Here is a 23,212-nt window from a genome sequence, read left to right as displayed (position 1 = left end):
CTCACCTCCTCGGGTAAGTGTCTCATGGGGGATGGGGGGGGTCGCCGGCGGTCCGGAGGGCTCCTTCTTAAGCAGGGCACATTAGGGGCTGTAGCGCTGTAACGTCGGCACTTTGCGGCCGCGCGCCGGGCCCAGGCCGCAAATTTAGCCCCCGGCTTCGGCCTAGCCGCTTGTCGCTGCCGATAGGCTCCGCCCACTCCTGCGCGTCATCGGCGGCGCCGCCCCTGGTTCCTGGCGCTTCTCACAGCCGTCGAGATCTCCTTCCTGATCTCGGCGGCCATCTTCACTCCACATGCCGCAGCTCCTGCTCGGAAGCACCTCGGTGTCACTGCGCCCACGTGCAGCCAGTCTCCTCTCAGGCTTCTCAGCTTCCCAGGACAGCGGGACACAGGACCGGGGTAAGGAGACATCGTCAGCTTCTCCCCTGCAGCGTCTCCCTCTGCTTCCCAGTCCAGTTTATAGTCCCTGTGGCCTCTTTCTGCATTAGAATCATGTCGCAGTCAAGGTCTAAAAAACTACCTAAAGTACATACGACCTTTTTTTCTGCATGTACCACCTGCCAGGCCCCACTTCCTAAGCCTCAAAGTTCTCCCCTCTGCTCTGCCTGCGATGCCCCATGTGCCCAGGAGCCCTCCACCGCCACCGACTCTGGCGTACCTAGTCCCCCCCCGTGGGTCGCTTCACTCACACAGTCCGTGGATTTTTTAGCCAACACCATCAAATCCATTCAAAATCCTCCCGGGGTTCAGGGTAATCCGCTTCAGGCGTTAAGAGATCCCTTCATAGCAGGGGAATCGTCGGCCAGCAGGGGCCGCTCTCCACTTAGAGAGGCTCGGTCATCCAGAAAACGGATCCGCACTACCTCTCCTGAGCGCTCTCCTCGCCGCTCAGACTCTGCCAGCTCCACCTCTCGCTCACCCTCTTTGGGGGCTCACAGCGTTCACGACTCTGAACATGAGTCCGAGGTATCATTGGACCCGGAGGCTCCGGAGTTCAGAGCTACGGTTGACTCCCTCATTGTAGCTGTCAATCACACTCTTAAGGTGGATGATGACGCTAATTCCGCTCCGGAACACGCGGTCTCTTTTACCAGATCCAAACGTTCACACAAATCTTTTGCCTCTCATCCAGCTTTTCTGGATATAGTCAGGCGTCACAGGGAGCATCCAGATAAGCGTTTCACGGGTAAGAAGGACCTGGCATCCAAGTATCCCTTTTCAGCGGATCTCGTGAAGGACTGGACGGATCCCCCTTTAGTAGATCCGCCGGTCTCACGCCTAGCTTCTAAAACGCTTCTTTCAGTTCCGGAGGGCGCTTCAATTAAGAGTCCCACTGAACGCCAGCTAGACTCTCTAGCTCGTTCAGTGTATGAAGCCTCTGGCTCTTCCCTGGCCCCCTCCTTCGCCGCGGCTTGGGTGACCAAGGCTATGGTTTCCTGGGTGGATGCTCTAGCGAAATCCATTAATGAACAGGACCTCCCGTCTGAGATGGCAGACCTAGCCAAGCAGTTAGCCATGGCTAGCGATTACGTGATGTTCGCTTCCCTCGACGCGGCGAATTGCGCAGCATCGGCGGCTTCCAACGCCATTGCTATCAGAAGGGCTCTTTGGCTCAGGGAGTGGCGCGCAGACTCCTCCTCTAAGAAATCTCTGATCTCCCTCCCTTTTCAAAGCGGGCGTCTTTTCGGCGAAAAGCTTGACCAGCTTATTTCCGACGCCACAGGGGGAAAGAGCAAGTTCCTTCCCCAACAGAGGCCCAAGGCGGCTTTCCAGCGCCAGCCTTTCTTTCGTTTTCGGCCTTTTCGTACCAGCCCAGCCTGGTCCAATCCCTCCGGGCTTTCCAGATCAGACCGTTCCTCTCGCAATGACAGAGACTCTCGTCCCTCCTTCAGGCCGAATCCTTCCTGGCGCGGGAAACCAAGGCAGCCCAGAACCCGAGGTTCCAGACCTCCCAGATTCCCGTCTCAATGACTCGGGAACGGTGCCAGTCGATACCATCAGAATAGGCGGACGCCTACTCTTTTTTCAGCAAGCCTGGCTCTCCATCGTGCACGACGAATGGGTCAGGGATCTGGTATCGTCCGGCTACAAGATAGAGTTCTCCTCTCCTCCTCCATCTCGGTTTTTCCCCTCTCGTCTTCCCAGTTCGGCAACTCAGACTCGCGCCCTTCTTTGCGCCATTCACATCCTCCGCCAGAGCGGGGTCATTGTCCCGGTCCCGGAACACGAGAGGTTCAAAGGTTTCTACTCAAACCTCTTCGTCGTGCCAAAGAAAGACGGAAAAGTGCGGCCCATTCTGGATCTGAAGCTCCTGAACAAGTGCGTAAGAGTCCGGCACTTCAGGATGGAATCGCTCAGATCGGTCATCTCTTCGATGGAAAGAGGGGAATTTCTGGCCTCGATAGACATCAAGGATGCCTATCTTCACATCCCGATTTTCCCGTCTCATCAGAGGTTCCTCCGCTTTGCCATTCTGGAGGATCACTTCCAGTTCACGGCCTTACCCTTCGGTCTCGCCACGGCGCCCAGGGTATTTACCAAGGTCATGGCGGCTGTCATGGCCATCCTTCATTCTCGAGGAGTCGTCGTGTTACCTTACTTAGACGATCTCCTCATAAAGGGCCCGTCTTTTCAGGCCTGCGAGTCAAGCGTCCACATTACCCTGGATTCTCTTTCGCGCCTAGGTTGGTTGATCAACTGGGACAAGTCCTCTCCCGTTCCTGCCCGTCGGATCTCCTTTCTGGGAATGATCCTGGACACTTCAAGGGGCCTGGTCTTGCTTCCTCGGTCCAAGGCCCAAGCACTTCAGCAAGGAGCCCAAACGCTCTGTCATCCTCGCCCGCGAACCATTCGGTTCGCCATGAAGATCCTGGGAAAGATGGTTGCAGCAATCGAAGCAGTTCCTTTTGCTCAACTCCATCTCCGTCCCTTGCAACAGGCTTTGTTAGACAACTGGGACAGGAGCATCTCTTCTCTCGACCGCCCTTGTCCCCTGTCCCCGCGGGTCAGACAATCTCTCGTATGGTGGACCCTGGGCCCATCTCTCCTCCGGGGGAAGTCCTTCCTCCCGTTCCGCTGGTTAGTGGTGACTACCGACGCCAGTCTTCTTGGCTGGGGGGCGGTGTTCCTCCACCACTCTGCCCAGGGCCTCTGGACAGTTCGGGAATCCAAACTTCCCATCAACATCCTGGAGATTCGTGCTATCAGACTTGCTCTGAGTCGCTTTCACCCCCTGCTCGCGGGTCACCCTGTACGAGTCCAATCCGACAACGTCACGGCGGTGGCTTACATCAACCACCAGGGGGGTACCCGCAGCAGGGCCGCGATGCAGGAAGTCTCCCTCATCCTTCGTTGGGCCGAAACCAACCATTCCATCATCTCCGCGGTGTACATTCCGGGAGTCGAGAATTGGGCGGCGGACTTCCTGAGCCGCCAGGGCCTTGCCTCGGGGGAGTGGGAACTCCACCCAGAGGTTTTTCACCAGATCTGTCTTCGCTGGGGGACCCCGGACGTGGATCTGATGGCGTCCAGATTGAACGCCAAGGTCCACAACTTCATTGCTCGATCTCGGGATCCCCAGGCCATAGGAGTGGACGCGCTGATTTCTCCGTGGCATCATTTTCAGCTCCCATACGTGTTCCCTCCCCTTCCCTTACTGCCGAAGGTGATCCGAAAGATCAAGATGGAGGGAGTTCCAGTCATTCTGGTCGCCCCAGACTGGCCTCGTCGCGCTTGGTACGCGGAGCTCGTTCAGCTCGTAGCCGACGTTCCCTTGCGGTTGCCAGACCGCCCAGACCTGCTTCGCCAAGAACCGATTTACCATCAGAGCTCAGGGGCCCTACGTTTAACGGCGTGGCTGTTGAAACCTGGGTTCTAACTCGTGCCGGTTTCTCTCAGCAGGTCATCCCCACCATGTTAAGTGCTCGCAAGGCGTCTTCCGCCTCCATCTACCACCGCGTCTGGAAATCCTTCTTCTCATGGTGTAGGCTCCGGGGTCTCCCTCCTCTCGTTTTCTCTATCCCTTGCATCTTGAATTTCCTTCAGGCTGGTCTGGACTCCGGTTTGGCCCTGAGTTCCCTCAAGGGTCAGATCTCAGCGTTATCCGTGCTTTTCCAGCGTAGGATCGCCACCAACCTTCAGGTCAAGACTTTCATCCAGGGAGTCTCCCATGTGGTTCCTCCCTACAGGATGCCGCTGGAGACCTGGGATCTCAACTTGGTCCTAGGGGTCCTTCAGGAACCTCCGTTCGAACCCCTGCAAGACGTTCCGCTCTCGGTCCTCTCTTGGAAGGTTGCCTTCCTGGTTGCGGTGACGTCCATCAGAAGGGTTTCAGAGCTCGCCGCTTTATCCTGCCGGGCTCCTTTCCTTGGCTTTCATCAGGACAAGGTAGTCCTTCGTCCTTCTCCGGCGTTTCTTCCAAAGGTGGTCTCTTCTTTCCACCTCAATGAGGACATCATTCTTCCCTCCTTTTGCCCACAGCCCAAACATAGAGTCGAGAAGGCTCTCCATACTCTGGACGTGGTTAGGGCCCTCAGGAGGTACATCTCCAGAACGGCTCACTTCAGAAAATCGGACGCCCTTTTCGTGCTCCCGGAGGGTCACAGAAAGGGTTTGGCTGCGTCTAAATCCACGATAGCCAGATGGATTCGATCTGCTATCCAAGAATCCTATCGAGTCAGAGGCAGGCCTATCCCGGCGGGGATTAGAGCTCATTCCACTCGGTCGATGGGTGCTTCCTGGGCCATCCGGCACCAGGCAACAGCGGAGCAGGTTTGCAAGGCCGCAACGTGGTCTAGCCTGCATACCTTCACAAAGCATTACAATGTCCACATCCACTCCTCTGCGGACGCGGCCCTTGGCAGGCGTATCCTGCAAGCGGCCGTTGCGCACCTGTAGTCAGTTGGTACATGGAGGTATTTGGTTGTATTGTTTCCCTCCCAGGGACTGCTTTGGGACGTCCCATGGTCCTGTGTCCCCCAATGAGGCGAAGGAGAAATAGGGATTTTTGTGTGTACTCACCGTAAAATCCTTTTCTCCGAGCCACTCATTGGGGGACACAGCACCCACCCTGGTAGCCTTTTTCGGCTCGTGATCTTTTTTTTTTTTTTTGTTCTTGACTGTTTGTTTGACATGTTATATTCTAATGTTACTGGTTATATTGTTTCTATCCTACTGCTTTTGCACTGAACTGGGTGTCTGGAAGCCAGTACGAGGGTGTATACTGCAGGGGAGGAGCTAACCTTTTTTTGTCTCAGCTTAGTGTCAGCCTCCTAGTGACAGCAGCATAACCCATGGTCCTGTGTCCCCCAATGAGTGGCTCGGAGAAAAGGATTTTACGGTGAGTACACACAAAAATCCCTATTTTTTTTATATTCATGCAGACGTCCAAGCAAATCGATCTGAGCACGGAGCACTAATGCATGGATTGGATACATGGACTTGTCTCCCTGCTGGAGCATGACCGCTTCATGTATTTCTATGATGCTGTCACGCTTGGGTCAGTAGACCAGTGGCCAGTCTGTGCATTGTGATCCCGAGATCGGACCGAGGTCCACACGACTTATCTACAACTTGGCTGTTTTATTTACAGCAAAATCGGAGCTCTAAAGTAGTTTCCGCACAAGAAGTCGCACAACATTTCAGAGAACTGCCGGTGGGCAGCCTCATGTCATAGGCTAGCCCCAATCTAAATCAGACAAGCCCTTAAAGTTTAATTGCAATCTAATGAGTAGTTCTCGGGCTGTTGTATGGGCTTAAAATAATAACCTGTCCATTGGTTATCTGGTATAACATAAAAGCCATCCCACACCATGACAAGGTGTAACCAAATCAGGACGCTATGGATTTTATTCTCTATTTACAGGTAAACCAGCAAAAAATAGAGGATGGTAAAAGGTGATTCAGTCATAATGGAGGCCTGAGATGAGCTGAACGCTTCCTACAGACCGACACAAGAGCAGTCATCTCTGGTCTCCATCTGCCGGCTGCTGGAGCGTCATCTATGCAGAGATCTTTACTCCTCTCCTCCTCATTTTTACGTTTTTTTTCTTTCCTTCTATTCATCAAAGTGCAAAATGAAAACAATAGGGTCCACACTTTTAATTGCATCTGTTTTGTAAGAAGAGTATATTATGCCTAGATATGGCCGAGGCACCTTGTGTCTAGAGCTTGTACTGCAAAACGAAGGAGCCCACGGTGAGGAGTATGTCTCAGGACTGGCATCCACCAAGTCTGCTTCCCTCCTCGCTGTGAAACTTGCAATGTACAACTGAGGGACGTGTGGTGATAAATCTCTTCCAATGCAAACAAGGAAGGTTTCATTCCTCGTGCCATTATATGTATCCAGCAAATCTCTGCTCCCAGACGCAGCAGCGCTCCATCTTTAACCGCTCATGTGGATCATTGCTTCTCAATGCAGCAATCACGAAATCTGAAATGCCCTAATCACTGCACAGACAAGCGGGTGCCTGCACTGTGAATCCTGCCTAAAAATTACTGTTCAAGTGCTCTTTTTGCAAATTTGATGACGATAAATTGGGATGATTTTTTTTTTTGCACAGATTTCCCATATTAAAGGGACTCTGTCACCTGAATTTGGAGGGAACAATTTTCAGCCATAGGGGCGGGGTTTTCGGGTGTTTGATTCACCCTTTCCTTACCCGCTGGCTGCATGCAATATTGGATTGAAGTTCATTCTCTGTCCTCTGTAGTACATGCCTGCACAAGGCAATCTTGCCTTACGCAGGCATGTACTATGGAGGACAGAGAATGAACTTCAATCCAATATTGCAGCCAGCGGGTAAGGAAACGGTGAATCAAACACCTGAAAACCCCGCCCCTATGGCTGAAAATTGTTCCCTCCAAATTCAGGTGACAGAGTCCCTTTAAACTTTTTTTTAAAAAAACTTATCTCTTTAACAGATAACTAAAAAGTCCTAGCAGTGTTCAGTATAATCTGCTTCTCTTCATTGTCCCCGCACTGTCCCATAATCCTGTATTTGACCCAATCCGCACCCCCTACCATTTATTTGAGCTTCAGTACTATACTGACACTTGTGTGCCGGGCCCCCTTCAATCAGCTCATCGATGCCCCCCCTCCTACTGATGTGACACTGAAGACCTATACTAAGAATAGGTCATCACTAGTGATCAGCAGACGTGCTGGGTTTAAGGTGTTATCTGAGCATGCTCGGGTACTAAGAGTGTCCTCGGTGTGATTGAATACTATGTCAGAGTCGCCATGGCCGCATGTCTCACGGTTGTTCGATAAAATCCTAGTTGTATGTCAGTGCAACCCTATTAAATGGTGCGGGAGCGTCTCCTCTTTCTCACTTTTGGCTTAGGATGTCATAGCCACTTTGCACAGGGGTGAAAGTGTCATGGGGGTTGCACAGTGAGCCAGGAATAATTAGAAATGAGTGAACGTGTAAAATGCACAAATAGAATGAGATGAGCAGAATCTTGGCCGCTCATGAATGTCTCTGCCTTCCTTATGATCCGTATGAGGCTAGCCCTCTATTTTGAAGCTCTTCTTCGCCTGTGTGCACGTTTTGCTCTCTTTCATTGACCGCTTTATCGCCTGCTGTGTCAAAAGCTTTTGACAATACAATTAAAAGGGAAAGGGCGCATGTACCCCTCCCCCACCACCGCACTCCATGTCAAGCCCATTATCCAGAGCTGTCTGAATGTCATCTATAACCTCCAGCCATTGCTGGGGCCTGTCAGAAGAGAAGGTTGTAAAGAAGAGGGCAGGACACTGCTCAGCGGCAGCATATCCATGGAATCCGCGCTCCTGGGTAGCTCACATCCGCGAGGCCCCTACTCCGAAGACTCTAGTGGGCCAGGACATCCGACCTCATAACTGTGAATTTGCAGGAAACTAAATGTCCGCCTCGGTACTGCCATAGTGTAATTGCTCCTTTTTTTTTTTTCCTCTTTATTTCTAAGCTTTGCATCTGACCATCAGTGTCTTCTAAATACCCTTAGAATAAATTACTACTTAGGCTAGCATTCATTCCAGTTGCTGAGTGCCCGCCATGTAATATCACATATTGCCTTGTTCAGCCACGAAATAAGGCACTTTTTCTTTTTTTTCCCCCCCAGATTAAACATCTCTTAAAGCTTCCAAAGTACCTAAAATAATGCTTTGTATGAAGGCACTTACCGGCTCCTAATGTGCGGTGCGATCAGGGAGACTGAAGAGTAGAATTATACAGAGGCCCTTATCTATTTAAGCTGATAGTCCATTTCTCTAATGTCCACGGTTATGACTTTCTCCGTGTGTTAACGCAATGCCATAACTAGAAAACAAGATCTTTGGTTTTAATGGGGATATCTAACAGTAAAACATATATATTTTTGGTCCTATATCAATTTAAAATAATCAGGGGCATGGGCACCTTTGCGGAACCAGCACTGGCACCCCAGAGGTCTCCGGTGGCTGCGAAACCAGTGTGCGCTCCTATAGAAATCACAGCACCGCTGCAGCCAATTATGGGTCAGATGACTAGAAGAGCATGTCATCAGATGTATTGTCAGATGTTTCTCCGATGGCTCCCTCTCTAGTCTCCTGAATTCTGAAGCCAATTAAAGTGGTGTCTGCCCCTTATCTAGATTGATGGACAAGTCCGGTCAAACGGCGCTCCACCATACGCCATTGTATGGCTTGGAGATCGGTGTAGTCTCTGAGGAAAGCTTCACCAACAAGAGCCGGAGGAGAACCGGTCATACCTATATAATGTCAATCAGTTAAGTCAAATTATTTTATTATCATAAAAGGCAATATAACACAATATACAAATTAAAACGTGATGTTTTTTATTACAAATAATTAAAATTGATAACAAATAATTCCTGTGTGTGGGGGGTGGGGCACGTTGGAACAAGATTTATAAATATATATAATATAAATTATAAAGAATAATATTCATACAGATTAATAATGAAACATAACAAATCTCACATGACTGGAATATAAAAAACAAAATAATATATATAAAGATCCTCTCAATATTTAATATTTAAATAAAGTGCAGAAGGTAGTAGTAATATGAAAGTATATATTAAGTAACAGATACACACAATACAAAGAAGTGTGTGTGTGTGTGTGTGTGTATGTGTATATATATATATATATATATATATATATATATATATATATATATATATATATATATATATATATATATATATATATATATATATATATATATATATATATATATATATATATATATATTCATAATGAATTTGAAAGAACATCTTTTGTGTACACCAGAGAGGTGCCGCCTAAAATGATTTTTTTTTAGGCTACACAATACAATCTAGCATTATTTTTTTTTTTACCAATAGTCGGCTGATCCCTGCCATGTTCATACAGTAATGATCACTCTTGCGCTATAAGGCCACACAAAAGTATTTTCTCATCTGAGAAATTGGTCCGATTTATACTTATCCATATTTCTCAGATGTGGAGAAGATGGAAATAAAAATTTCTCCATTCTGTCAGTCCGTGAAAATGTAACCTCAGTCAGATGTCATCCGAGTGCAGTCTGACATTTTCCCACGGACTCATTGACCTGCAGGTCCGAGAGATTTGAGTATCTGATGCAAATTGTAAATGCTGCAAATTTTTTATTTTTCCTTGGCCAGACTCAGTCCGAGGAATAAATGGACATGTGCACGGCCCCTTAGAATAATGTTGGTTCGAGTGTGATCTGATATTTTGTGCGATCTGATGTTTTGTCAGATCACACTTGGCCCGAAAATATGGTCATCTGCATGAGCCCTTATGAGCAAAAGTCGACCTAAGTAATGGGGACTTAATGTGGCTTTGCCCTTGGATGACTATGTGCAGTAAAACAATGTAAAATTTGTGACACTACTGTTAAAAACTAGAGCAAGAAGTTTTTGAGCTGATCTTCAGAATGGAGCTGCTGTGCTTTGGTACCGCAGAACATATTGTCCTCAGAAGAGCTCTTCTGTAGTAATTCCCTGATTGAAGCTGAGAGCTTTGCTCCCTGATGTCGTTATAATGGCCGCAGATGGCTCTCCTGGCCTGTGACTACTGTGATGCTGGAAGTAGCAGTGGACCATCAGGCCAACTTTGTGTTTGGCCCAACTGGACAATAGTCTGGGTTCTCAAGCCAAAATGCAGGCACAGACCATGTAGTATGCGAGCTCTGGAAACATCTCTGGTACAACAGCTGTTCTCCTCCATATAACTCCAAGTAAACTCTTTCGTCCATTAGATATCTTGGATCCGATAACAGCAAGAACAATTTTTTAGTTCCTTCATTCTTTAAAAAGATTTGACACCGTACGATGCAGTGCAATGCTTTTGGGAATAGACGTTAGAGGAGCAGTAGATGATCCACTGAAAATAGTCTTTGACATCGGTAAGGCCTTTGACTAACCTTTTTGAGGGTGACCTGGACTGGCCAATCCTACTATTTCACCAAGACGGAAGTGGAGATGTCTGGGAACTACCGTACTTTCCTCACTTTCCTTGTGAGACTACAGAGGCCAAACTAGTTAACCAGTTTTATCTTGTGGCGGTAAACCCATGATCCCTTCTGGTCCACTCACCTGTGGATGTTCTAATTTCTCAGTGGTGGAACCGATGTGCCCAAAATACTTTGAGGCCCAGAAAACAAAACCGACTTTCCACGGAGTGTCTAATTTTGAGAATGGTCAGGCCTTCATCAGTTGAACTTGTCTACGTTTCCTTAGGTATTGTCTGATTCCACCGAGATTCTCACTGCCCTGGAGCTTTTCCTTTGATTTTCTTCATGTTGGGCTTCATCCTGAGCTCGTCTGCCGAGTCTCCAAGCGTTCGTCTTTCTGTTTGGGGTTTCCCATCTCCGTCCGGAGTTTAGACCCGTTGAATATATATTCACTATCAGCTGAAACCTGCTGTTTGAACTTCAGAGCATGTTTTCTTTTTACGCTTATATTGTTGTCATATTTTTTTATTTCGGGATTTTATTTTATTTTTTTTTACAGAAAATATCTGCTTGATAAACATTCCTATTTAAACTTTGCTTATAATGGGATCCATTGTGGAAAACCTTTTTGAAGAAATCCTAAACTTAGAAACCTAAAAAGTAAAAACACCAGAGAATATTGCGCCTACTCCCTGTCAGTCTGAAGAATTTTCTGTGGGTTTCTGGAACCGTTTTGCAGAAAGTAGGGTTTTTTTTCCTGTTGGTCTGTTACATTTTCAGGTGTGGAAATACTGCTGGGCAGGCTTTAGTTATGTGTGTTCCAGCAATCTAGGACAGAGGGGGGAGGCTCCTGCTGCAGCCATTTGTTTGTAGCCTGGTATAGAACAGTGAGGAGATGAGAACATGGCTGAGCTTCTGAGTCAGTGATTTCTTTATATATTTTATTAGTTCTAATTGGCAGGTTTTTGCTATGTAGTAATGTGTCACTTACTGGGCTGTTTCGATACAATTCAATGTTTTATTAGCAGAAGATTATCACTACAGGACTAGTTGTCTCGTGCGTCCTGGTCCAGCCAGGCCCCCACCACTGATTGGCTGCTTTCTGTCAGGATACAGAGTACAAAGAAAGCAGCCAATCGGTGGTGTGGGCGGGTTTATGCAGGGCTCAGCATTTCGAGCTCTGCTAGATCTGCAGTAGAGATAACTGATTCAATTAGAACTGCTGCACCCAGTAAGCTAAGTGATACATTACTGGATTCAGGTTCTCTGTCCCTACATCATGCTGCTGTCAGATTACATAGCAAAAAAAACCTGCTGACTGATTCTCAATAAGAGACTAGGTCATCTACTAAGTTGGTCTTTGCAGTGGGGGTCTGACTTCTGGCAATTTCCTAATATAATGTTTAAAGGCAATCTGTCAGCAAGGCAAAGTGCTGGCAAATCCAAGCTTTGTGCAGCTGCTCTGTGAGATGGGAATAACTCGTTAAGCGTTGCAGACTCATTATTTTGCTCCGATTTACAGTCGGATGTTTTGTTTTTTTATGAAATCGGCATCCACCTAGTTTTGTGCAATTGACAAACTTCAAGCGAAGCACGTTCAGTGAGTCGCACAATCCGCTCTTCACAGCGGCGGCCTCCACGTTTCCTTTGATAAAAGTCGCACAGCAATTCTCAGTCATTAACGCCATTTACCATCCATGTTCTTATCTCACACTTTTCCATAAGTTGCGCTTTGATGTACGCTATTATTGAAACCATCTTAATTAATTTCACGTATTAATATTTTATTTTATTTTATTTTTTTTAGTCCAATATTCCTTTTTTTTTTTATTTCTGCTTTGTTTTCAACGCAGATGGTATTTTTCTCCCTTTTCTTTAATCTTCTTGTCTGACGGCCCATATGGCGTAGAAGCGGCGCTGTCTCTTTAAAGCTTGGCCATCTGTTCTGTAGCATTTCCCATTAATGCTTACAGCACCGTTCCAGTCTTTTTTTTTTTTTTTTTTTTCTGTAGTTTTAAGGGAGGTGGGGGAAATAAATGTAGCATGAAGATCGCTTGAATTGATGTGCATGTAGGGAAAAGAGGGGGCGAGGAAGCCAGACTCATTCACGGAACACTCTGTGTCAGAGCAATCAATTAATAATTAAGCAACTAATTTTAGCTAGCCAAGGAATGATGCCGAAAGGGACGGAGAACGATTGCCCCGCAAGCACGTGTAGGCGCATCGTGTCCAGGCCGGGTGCCAGGAGCCAGAGGTTTGCTTCATTTGCTTACACATATCCATAGGGGGTATGGAGGCTACAAGGAGAAGGGGTCATGTAGAGCTATTTGCGGTGGATTGAGTAAGGGATGTAGCCTGAGAAACGTTTTTTTTTTTCTATTTTTTCAGTGTTTGTAATGTTCTTCGTGTCCGCATCTTACTTTAAAGCTTTCTGTAGAGCGCACGTTATAGGAGAGCACCTTTTAAACTTCCCTGTATTCTTCTCATCTCTGCTAATGGCCAAGTCTGTGTAAGAGGTTAGACATCATTCCCCTCTCGAAAGACTCCGCTGCCGGCTTTAATCTTCCCATTTCACTGCAGTCCTTCTGGTTCTCTGATTGAAGGAATCAATATGTATTTGCGGTGCAGAATAGCAAGTGTTCATGCGAGCCTTTCGGCAGGTCACGACGCGGACAGTTTAGGGCGATCTTAGAAGCACCGCGCTTTAGCGCAATGGCTACGGTTACTCATCAGCGGTCCCACCTTGTCATTTTGCTCAAGGCAAGGCTCCGGAAAAAGCTCATCTTGTCACTTAGATGTGCTTTTTATCTTATGAAATTGACATCACAGGGAGGTTTGGTCACCATTTAAAAGAAGGGAAAAAGAAATAAGCAGCTTCGCATCAAACCAAGGTAAATGGGATATACATGCAACATGGCATCTGTGAGCGAAAGGACGAGGAGAGCAAATATTCTGCTGTATTTGAAAATGCAACATCTGTTTTTCATAAATCATCTCATCTGCAATGTAAACATTTAATTTGATACCAAGATGAAATATGCCATTGACAAATTTAGGTCAATTAATCAATTAGAAGGTAATATTGTGCATTTTAGCAAAAATGCATGGTAATACGGGATAGATTCCTTTTTCCTAGAAGTGCTTGATTCTTAACACATCACCTGTATGTGAATACCGTGGAATAGTGAGGGAGCTTCGAAGTTAAGGGACTTTGGTCCCAATTCACTGGTTACATTCGAATTCTCGCGTAAAGTCACAAAGTTTTGTGCAATTCGTAGTTTCTCCCAACTCTGCTAAAATGGGTGCGACGGTAGCTCAGCGTGGGAATAACATCACAGCTCCTGTAATTCATGACGAGCAGTGGCCTTCTTTATGTAAGAAATCCTATTCCAGTCCCTGACTGGAGTAAGATTTGTGACCAGGTTCATGCCACTCGTCAGTCGCTCGTGATTCATTAAGAGACGTGCACCTCTTAATGAATCAGTAGTGTCTGACTCCAGCACGCTCCCTCATCAAGACAAGCATGAAAATTGCTGCTTTTGATGAATCAGGGCCACAGTTTTCTATGTTTGAATGAGTCCCACTATCCCTGCTCAAACCTAGGGAATGTCTGTGAGTTCTGTCTTCCTCACACAGACAAAGCCTGAGAATCCTGCTTCCCCCGCCCTGACATAGAGCTTATTTGATCATCCTGCTTCCACTGCACAAACATAGGCAAAATCTGTGGCTCCTGCTTAGAGACATATACAGAGCTTGTAAGTTTTGGGGGGGTTTGTAAATCCCCCCCCGCAAACAGGGAGCCCACGAGTCCTGCTTCACCTCTGTGGCCGGAGGGAGCCCGCGAGTCCTGCTTCCCCTCTGTGGCCAGAGGGAGCCCGCGAGTCCAGCTTCCCCTCTTTGGCTGGAGGGAACCCGCGAGTCCTGCTTCCCCTCTGCGGCCAGAGGGAGCCCACGAGTCCTGCTTCCCCTCTGCGGCCAGAGGGAGCCCACGAGTCCTGCTTCCCCTCTGCGGCCAGAGGGAGCCCACGAGTCCTGCTTCCCCTCTGCGGCCGGAGGGAGCCCACGAGTCCTGCTTCCCCTCTGCGGCCGGAGGGAGCCCACGAGTCCTGCTTCCCCTCTGTGGCCGGAGGGAGCCCACGAGTCCGGCTTCCCCTCTGTGGCCGGAGGGAGCCCGGAAGGCCTGCTTCCCCTCTGCGGCCGGAGGGTGGGGTGCCCGCGAGGCCTGCTTCCCCTCTGCGGCTGGAGGGAGCCCGCGAGTCCTGCTTCCCCTCCAGTAACCCATACAGATTGAATGGCGACTCTCTCTATGAGATGGTGTACACTGTACAGGGTGAGCTGTCAATCACACTGTAAAGATGGGTAAGCAAGACTCTCCGGCTAAAATCAGTTCAGGCTCTGACCCAAATCGGGACACAAAATCGTGGTGCTTACGGTAACTTGCATCATTTGCTGTTCTGAGACATTTTAATCTTTTATACAGTACAGACCAAAAGTTTGGACACACCTTCTCATTTCAAGATTTTTCTGTATTTTCATGACTATGAAAATTGTACATTCACACTGAAGGCATCAAAACTATGAAATAACACATGTGGAGTTATGTACTTAACAAAAAAGTGTGAAACAACTGAAATTATGTCTTATATTCTAGGTTCTTCAAAGTAACCACCTTTTGCTTTGATGACTGCTTTGCACACTCTTGGCATTCCCTTGATGAGCTTCAAGAGGTAGTCACTGGGAATGGTTTTCACTTCACAGGTGTGCCCTGTCAGGTTTAATAAGTGGGATTTCGGTATTTCTTGCCTTATAAATGGAGTTGGGACCATCAGTTGTGTTGTGCAGAAGTCTGGTGGATACACAGCTGATAGTCCTACTGAATAGACTGTTAGCTGCTTTTTTCTTGCCATGATACAAATTCTAAGTAAAGAAAAACGAGTGGCCATCATTACTTTAAGAAATGAAGGTCAGTCAGTCCGAAAAATTGGGAAAACTTTGAAAGTGTCCCCAAGTGCAGCGGCAAAAACCATCAAGCGCTACAAAGAAACTGGCTCACATGAGGACGTGCCCAGGAAAGGAAGACCAAGAGTCACCTCTGCTTCTGAGGATCAGTTTATCCGAGTCACCAGCCTCAGAAATCGCAGGTTAACAGCAGCTCAGATTAGAGACCAGGACAATGCCACACAGTTCTAGCAGCAGACACATCTCTATAACAACGGTTAAGAGGAGACTTTGTGCAGCAGGCCTTCATGGTAAAATAGCTGCTAGGAAACCACTGCTAAGGACAGGCAACAAGCAGAAGAGACTTGTTTGGGCTAAAGAACACAAGGAATGGACATTAGACCAGTGGAAATCTGTGCTTTGGTCTGAGGAGTCCAAATTTGAGATCTTTGGTTCCAACCATCATGTCTTTGTGCGACGCAGAAAAGGTGAATGGATGGACTCTACATGCCTGGTTCCCACCGTGAAGCATGGAGGAGGAGGTGTGATGGTGTGGGGGAGCTTTGCTGGTGACACTGTTGGGGATTTATTCAAAATTGAAGGCATACTGAACCAGCATGGCTACCACAGCATCTTGCAGCGGCATGCTATTCCATCCGGTTTGCGTTTAGTTGGACCATCATTTATTTTTCAACAGGACAATGACCCCAAGCACACCTCCAGGCTGTGTAAGGGCTATTTGACCAAGAAGGAGAGTGATGGGGTGCTACGCCAGATAACCTGGCCTCAATCGAGATGGTTTGGGGTGAGCTGGACCGCAGAGTGAAGGCAAAAGGGCCAACAAGTGCTCAGCCTCTCTGGGAACTCCTTCAAGATTGTTGGAAGACCATTCCCGGTGACTACCTCTTGAAGCTCATCAAGAGAATGCCAAGAGTGTGCAGTCATCAAAGCAAAAGGTGGCTACTTTGAAGAACCTAGAATATGAGACATATTTTCAGTTGTTTCATACTTTTTTGTTAAGTATATAATTCCACATGTGTTAATTCATAGTTTTGATGCCTTCAGTGTGAATGTACAATTTTCATAGTCATGAAAATACAGATAAATCTTGAAATGAGAAGGTGTGTCCAAACTATTGGTCTGTACGGTATGTTCCGGAGTCAGTACATGACCTTGACTTTAAATGAGACTAGTGAAATCCAGAGTTTTCACCTAACCTCATGTTTTGTGCATAGAATCGCCTGGATTTTCTGCAGGCTGTTGCAGAGCTCTGGCCATGTCAGGTCTCCATCATCCTATGTGATCACCCGTTGTCTTTCAGAAGTTCACGGCCTCTATAAGTGATGTACGGCTGTTGACATACTGTCCTCCCTTTCTTCCTCAGAGCTAAGTAATGACACCATGCTTCTGCTTCCTTCAATGGCAAGCCATTTTAATTACAATATGGCAGCCCGGAGCTGGGCTACTGTAATTAAATAAAGCAGCTTTGTCTTGAGGGAAAAAAACAGCATTATTCATGGGTTGACAGTAAAGTTCCATTATGCAGAGGTTGACCACCACTGACCCCCTTCACGATCTTCTTCGTAGTATGGTGCATGTACTCAGACGCAGCTTCTCCTCCTTCTTTGGAATCCCAATATGTGAATGCCGCCTTGCAGCCGCCCTTCAAAAGACAATGAATGATGATGCCTGTTAAGACTCTATGGGATCCAATGTGTATGGCTTTCAGCTGTCCTCCACTCCCCAAACATGGGTGTATATGGCTCGGCCATGAGTTCCTGTGTTCCCTATGAGAGAGGCGCTTCCAGAATCGTTCTACCCCCACTAAGCCAAAAAATTGGGCACTTGAATTCTTTATATCGTCCTTACATAATCTGGAGGCTTCTATAAGCAGTAAATCGTCAGATGATTCCTGCCAAAATTGATGGACTCACCCGACATTTATGTAATGTATATGGGGGCCTTAGGTCTGGCTTAGTTGAACTGCAGGAGGTCCAGGTTTTACACCCTTCATGGGGTTGTCGAGCCTAATGCAAGAGAATAGGATCTGAGCCTGATTCCTCTTCTACAGCTGCGACACAGTGTGACACAGTGGTCCTATTCTGGCTCTGTTCACACTTTACATCCGGCCATCAACAGTTGATAACTGCTGATCGGTGGAGGTGTGGGTGGGCAGACCCCCACAGATTTCATATTGATGTCATATACTGGAGATACGTCATTAGCTAAGGTAACCCCTTTAACAGGGAGCCAAATTGTGCTGCATTGTGGCCATGTTGATGTGTTCACAGTCTAGGAAATGTCCTTTTTAGACCTACTTTCCTTTATCCCCTGCCCCCTCTTATTGAAGTTTTAGACATATTACTTTATTTTTTTTTTAATATTTCCATCTGAAATAGATTTGGGTTGCTGAAGTAATTAATCAATGCGTTACATATATGGGTGATTTTTTTTTTTTCACCATTTACAAGGACTCTGTCATCAGGTATTTGTGTAATCTGAGAGCAGCATAATGTAGGTCAAGAGAACCTGACTGCTGGGATGCATTACTTACTGGACTGCTTGATGTAGAATCCCGGTTTTATCTGCTGTAGATGTATCAGTGCTCAGAATGCTGTGCTATGTAAAACCCCGCCGCCCAAACCCCTGATTTAGCAGCTTCCTGTGTACATTGTCCACAAGCTGCCAATCAGTGGTGTGGGCGGGGTTATTAGCCTGACTGCTGTACACTAGACACCTAGTTCTATAGAGATAATCTCCTGCTGATAAAACACTGATTGTATTGAAACAGCAGCACACAACCTAGTAAGTGACACATCCCTGGAATTGGGCTCACTTGCCCTATTATGCTGCTCTCAGATTAAATAGCAAAAGCCTGCTGACAGATTCCCTTTAAGGAGGACTCCTGAACTGATGGATACTAGAGCAGGCAGTCCAGTTCATGCTATTGTACTGCTTGTACTCAGAGACTAGCCTTCCCTGCGTTGCTGTGAGTGCCGGGGTGGGAATCCAGTTTTTGGAGTTCATGGGACAGCAGCCAAGGAATTGGGTTCTTAGTAACCTGACCCCTCTCTCTTACCGTTGTAACAATCAATCACCGCTAAATAACATGCGCCCAAGTAACTAATTACCCATTCACTGAAGTTACCAACGTGTGCTAATTTTGATTTGTTGTTGCAACTTCTAAAGTGCCGCGTAAAAAATGGATGTACACTAATAATCAACGGAAATGTACTGGTATTAATATGAAGGTGGTGAAAACCAATCTGGTTTCGCCCTGCGGTTTAATGCACTCCGGTGTGAACCCCTTTTATCTCTCTCCATATCCCCTAGATCACTGTGTCCACTATTACGACCTCCGGAACACTAAGCAGCCCATCATGGTGTTTAAAGGACATCGCAAAGCTGTCTCATATGCCAAATTTGTCAATGGGGAGGAGATCGTCTCCGCGTAAGTACCGCTCTCTGTCAAAGAGCAAGACTTGAGAAGTGCGCCAAAATAGTCTCCGAATGTTGCCGCGTCCCTTGGGCAGCATCCGTGGAGTTGACATATTTTCCGAAAACGCCCGACCTGGGTGCCGCAGTGCATTGTGTCAATGCACACTAATGGGAATAATGCCTTTTGAGTGGCCTTCCGAGCGATGGAGATCTCCATGGAGACCTGCCGAGTGTTTTTGTACTTTACACTGAAGTGCATCCTCTGATTACCTCGCTGCAGGAAGCGGCGGTCCAGTTGTTCCTAATTATCTGCAGAACTTCTGTAGTCCTCCTGTCTAAGGAGATGTTAACCCTTGTCCTCAGGCCACGTATTCGGCTTGTTCCGGTGCATAAACACAATAACTCCCATTATTTGGGTGTATTCTGTTAAACATCACCTTCAACCCTGTCCACAAATGATGCTTGATCTGAGGATGCCATTTAATCTCTGTAGAGATGCTGAATGTAGGAATGTAAAGCGGCTCTACCACCAAATTTTGCTGCACAAACTACTAAGTAAACTCCTTAGACCTGATGAGGCAGGTGTACTTGCTTTGAAAATACAAGCTAAAACGGTTGTCTAATCCTGATATTAAGCTGAGTATTTTATGAGGTCTAGTGTATTCGGTCTCTGAGCACTCAGCCTGACTGATAGCTGTGGATTGTGCTGAGCAGTGTGAGATCTCAGCAGGGAGGAGGCACACTGAGGAGCGATCATTCAGTCTAGGTGGGTGGAGAATAAGTGTAAACTTCTAAAATGCCGTTTTGACATTGGCTTTCAAAGTGAGCACAGTAGTTTCAACCGGTTTCAGAGATCCACTAATGTATGTAGCTCGTTTAGTAAGATCTGTTGTCCAGTCTGATTTTATTCTCTTTGCCATTTTGTTCTGTGTAAGAATGAAGGTTCATTAGTCCGCGGCAGTGCTATAGTTTGTACTGGTGCCCATAGAAATCGGAGGACTGGCGGAGGTGTCCGGAAAGATGGGCGCTCCATGTAGCTGCCTAGTACTTTAGAAAACATTATTATCTGAGGACATTTGTTTTCTAGACCCTTGTAGAACATCCATCTCCATATCCCTGCAAATGATGAGATCGTGATCCTTTGTCTTCGCTGAGCTATATACACTTTCCGGACATTCCCTGCTCAGTCTCCTGTATATTCCTTAGGTCAACAGATAGCCAACTGAAGCTGTGGAACGTGACCAGACCCCATTGCCTCCGCTCCTTCAAGGGTCACATCAATGAGAAGAATTTTGTTGGTTTGGCATCTAATGGAGACTATATCGCCTGTGGTCAGTATGGTTTCATCTATTTCCATCTTAATAATAGCTGATTATGTTCTGAAGGATCTAATTTACACAGTGCAGATTTGATGGAGTTACTGTATATATGTTTTAATGTTTTTTTTGTTCCCCCAAACAGTAGTATTCCTTATACCTTGCCTTTTAAGTTGTCTTATGTTTTCTTTCACCACGGACTTAGAGAACCTTTCCCATTCTACTTGCAGTGTGTTCTGTGGACAATAAGGTATATAGGAGGAGAAGGGTAACAGAATGATATAGGTTTGTTGGAAAAGATCCGGTATAACTTAGATTTTATTCATTGACATCCCTGGTGTTTGGAAGAGTCCAGTGGGCGGTCCTACCAGTGATTGACAGCTACCTCTGCATGCAGTGTCATATAGGGGAGACGGAATGCGTGACTAGGGAACAGGAAAGTGCAATCCGGTTGTTTTTTTTTTGTTGTTGTTTTTTTTAAACAAGTGATGAAAGTAAATAAAAAAAAGGTAAGTCATCTGGTTCAGTTGTGTGATTCACGTCATACAAAATGCATGAAGCACCAACTGCTGCAGCACCACGGGTTAAGAAACCAATATGCCAGGTAGGAAAAAGAAAAAAGGGTCTTCTTCGCTGCTGGTAAAGATCCAAAAGAAGATTTATTAGGACATTGTAAGCAACAATTTGGTTTTTTCTTTTCAACGCGTTTTCGAAGTAATCCATCTTCATCAGGAAAAACCACAACATCTCTTTTTTTCCTGATGATGTTGCATTACTTCAAAACGAGTTGAAAATAAAACCACATTGCTACTTATAATATCCTACTGAATCTTCTCTTGGATCCTCATCAGCACCTTGCATACGGTGAAGCCTGTCAATCACTGAACAGCACCGCCCACTGGACTCGTGTCCAAACACCAGGGATGTCCACGAATAAAGTACAAGTTTTACTGAAACTTTTCTCACTAACTTGTATATCGATCTGATCAGCTCCTCCTGCTCTATAACATCCTACCTGCCGATCAGATAACATTTTCAACCTGAAAGGTTCCCTTTAACTCAGGATGCAGGCATTCTTTGAAGCGCTTTTAGATTTCCTTGGTGCCTCTACATTTAAATACACACCTAACTGTGTAATTTATGCAGTAACTTCTCTATTCCTCTTACACTGGTTTTGGCCAATATAACAAGTGCTAACATTCCTGCAGGATAGGTGATAAGTTACTTATTACTGTGGTTCCCACTTTTTTGACCCCTACCAATCTTGAGAACTGGTCTCTGGAGTCTCCTGTTTGAATGGAGTTATGGTCCTGCATGTGCGCCACTTCTCCACTCATTGGCTATAGCAGAGCTTCTCAAACCGTGAGGCCGGCCACACCAGTGAGGTGCCCCCGAGTAATCAGTGAGGTTTACCTGGGGGTGAAAGTGGGGTAGCAATTTTTTATAGTATGGCAGATTAGGTTTATTGTTGATAAATGTAGAATAATGCACTGCGGCCAGAGTAATCCCATTTCTGTATATACGTTAAGTGTAAGTATAGTCGGGACTACAGAAGAGGAAAATAACTTGGGTATTCCGGATACAAGTAAGCTGAGCAGCCATACTCAATGTCAGGCAGCAGCCACAAAAGCAAGCAAGATTTTAGGATGTTTAAAAAAAAAAAAAAGAGAAAACCTTGTGATCCTAATGTATTGTTACCCCCTCTGTAGATCACACATAAGACCACATCTAGAATATGGGATCCAGTTTTTGACTCCACATTTTAAAAAGATGATTCGGAAATTAGAAGCCGCTCAAAGGCGACAACTAGATTATTACATAGGGTGGAAGGCCTCTTGCATGTGACATTTTCTGTGTAGTAAATATGTCCTTCCCTATCCAATGTCTCATTTTGATGGGAATGGTTTTGTTCTTTTTTTTTTTCGCGGAGTACAGATGTTTAAAGGCTGAGAATATATCTGTTTATTATTTTATTATAGGAAGTGAAAACAATTCCCTCTACCTGTATTATAAGGGTCTCTCCAAAACCCTTCTCACTTTCAAGTTTGACACTGTCAAGAGTGTCTTGGACAAAGATCGGAAAGAGGATGACACCAATGAGTTTGTGAGCGCCGTGTGTTGGAGGGCTCTTCCCGATGGGGTAAGACTTCTGAATATGGTTGTCATTCCAGAACTGTAATATATTAAACAAAAAAAGTGTTTTTTATTCGTAAAGCAGTATTCCCATCTCCTAAAGTGATCGAGTATATGCCGTCACTTTATATGATCAGACCTCACTGATCCTGAGAATGAGGGGGCTATAGCGCCGTGCCCTGCCCCTTTTATGCAATGGAGGAAGACTATAGCACTCGCACCTCATCTGCACCAGTCTCTGACTTCATCTATTTAATGGATTCCTTCATCGGGCAGTGCAGGATTAACCCATTCTTCTCCAGTATTGATGTCCTGCCCCTTTTATGGACCAGGCTGACATTTCGGGTAGCTTAGAACACCACGGAACAGAGAAAGTATGCGCCGCAGGACGGGATCCCCGCAAACAATCTCTCCAGCTCTTCTTTTGATTAGCCAGCCAGGCGTGACATCTTGGGTGCATTAATATCACAATATTGACTTTGTTCCAAGCCTGCTAATCAAAAGAGGAGTCTGGGATGCCGACAGGCGTCTGATCGCAGGACTCCCATCCAGCGGGCATGGAATACGGTGATCGGGGACCACTATGTAATTCGGGATCACTGTGTAATCCATGGGTATTTCACCTTTATGACCCCAATCGATTGAGAGATTGGCAGGAATTCAGTGCTGATTTTAGCTGTCGGCCCTTCCGAGTCTCCATGCACGGCGGTGCCCCTGTAGGGAGACTGCAGCACATCTTTATTCAGGTGCATAAAGCCGACTTCTGTTTTCTTGTACAGTCAGGCGGCTGTGAGCAAAATGGGAAAAGTTTCCGCAATTAATTTTCAGAATCGCCCATCGGTCGTACACTGCTGATCATAAAGTGATGGCATATTCCTGCGATGGCCGGCATTTTGTGATGGGAATACCCCCTTTAATTGCTAAAGGGCATTATTTATTATGT

General features: G+C 46.4%; 1 protein-coding gene across 1 annotated transcript in view; it reads left to right on the top strand.

Moving 5' to 3' along the window:
• COP1 (COP1 E3 ubiquitin ligase) overlaps positions 1-23,212 on the top strand; it is a 189,457-nt gene that overhangs the window by 122,699 nt on the left and 43,546 nt on the right. Inside the window, exons 16-18 of the mRNA XM_077278443.1 lie at positions 18,716-18,833; positions 20,027-20,151; positions 22,116-22,276. Of these exons, the coding sequence (XP_077134558.1) occupies positions 18,716-18,833; positions 20,027-20,151; positions 22,116-22,276 (404 nt within the window). The remainder of the gene's footprint in view (positions 1-18,715; positions 18,834-20,026; positions 20,152-22,115; positions 22,277-23,212) is intronic.

Source organism: Ranitomeya variabilis, chromosome 8, assembly GCF_051348905.1.
Source record: "Ranitomeya variabilis isolate aRanVar5 chromosome 8, aRanVar5.hap1, whole genome shotgun sequence".
NCBI classification, from domain to species: domain Eukaryota; kingdom Metazoa; phylum Chordata; class Amphibia; order Anura; family Dendrobatidae; genus Ranitomeya; species Ranitomeya variabilis.
Note: the sequence above shows the minus strand (reverse complement) of the source record. Positions and strands in the feature narration are given on the sequence as shown.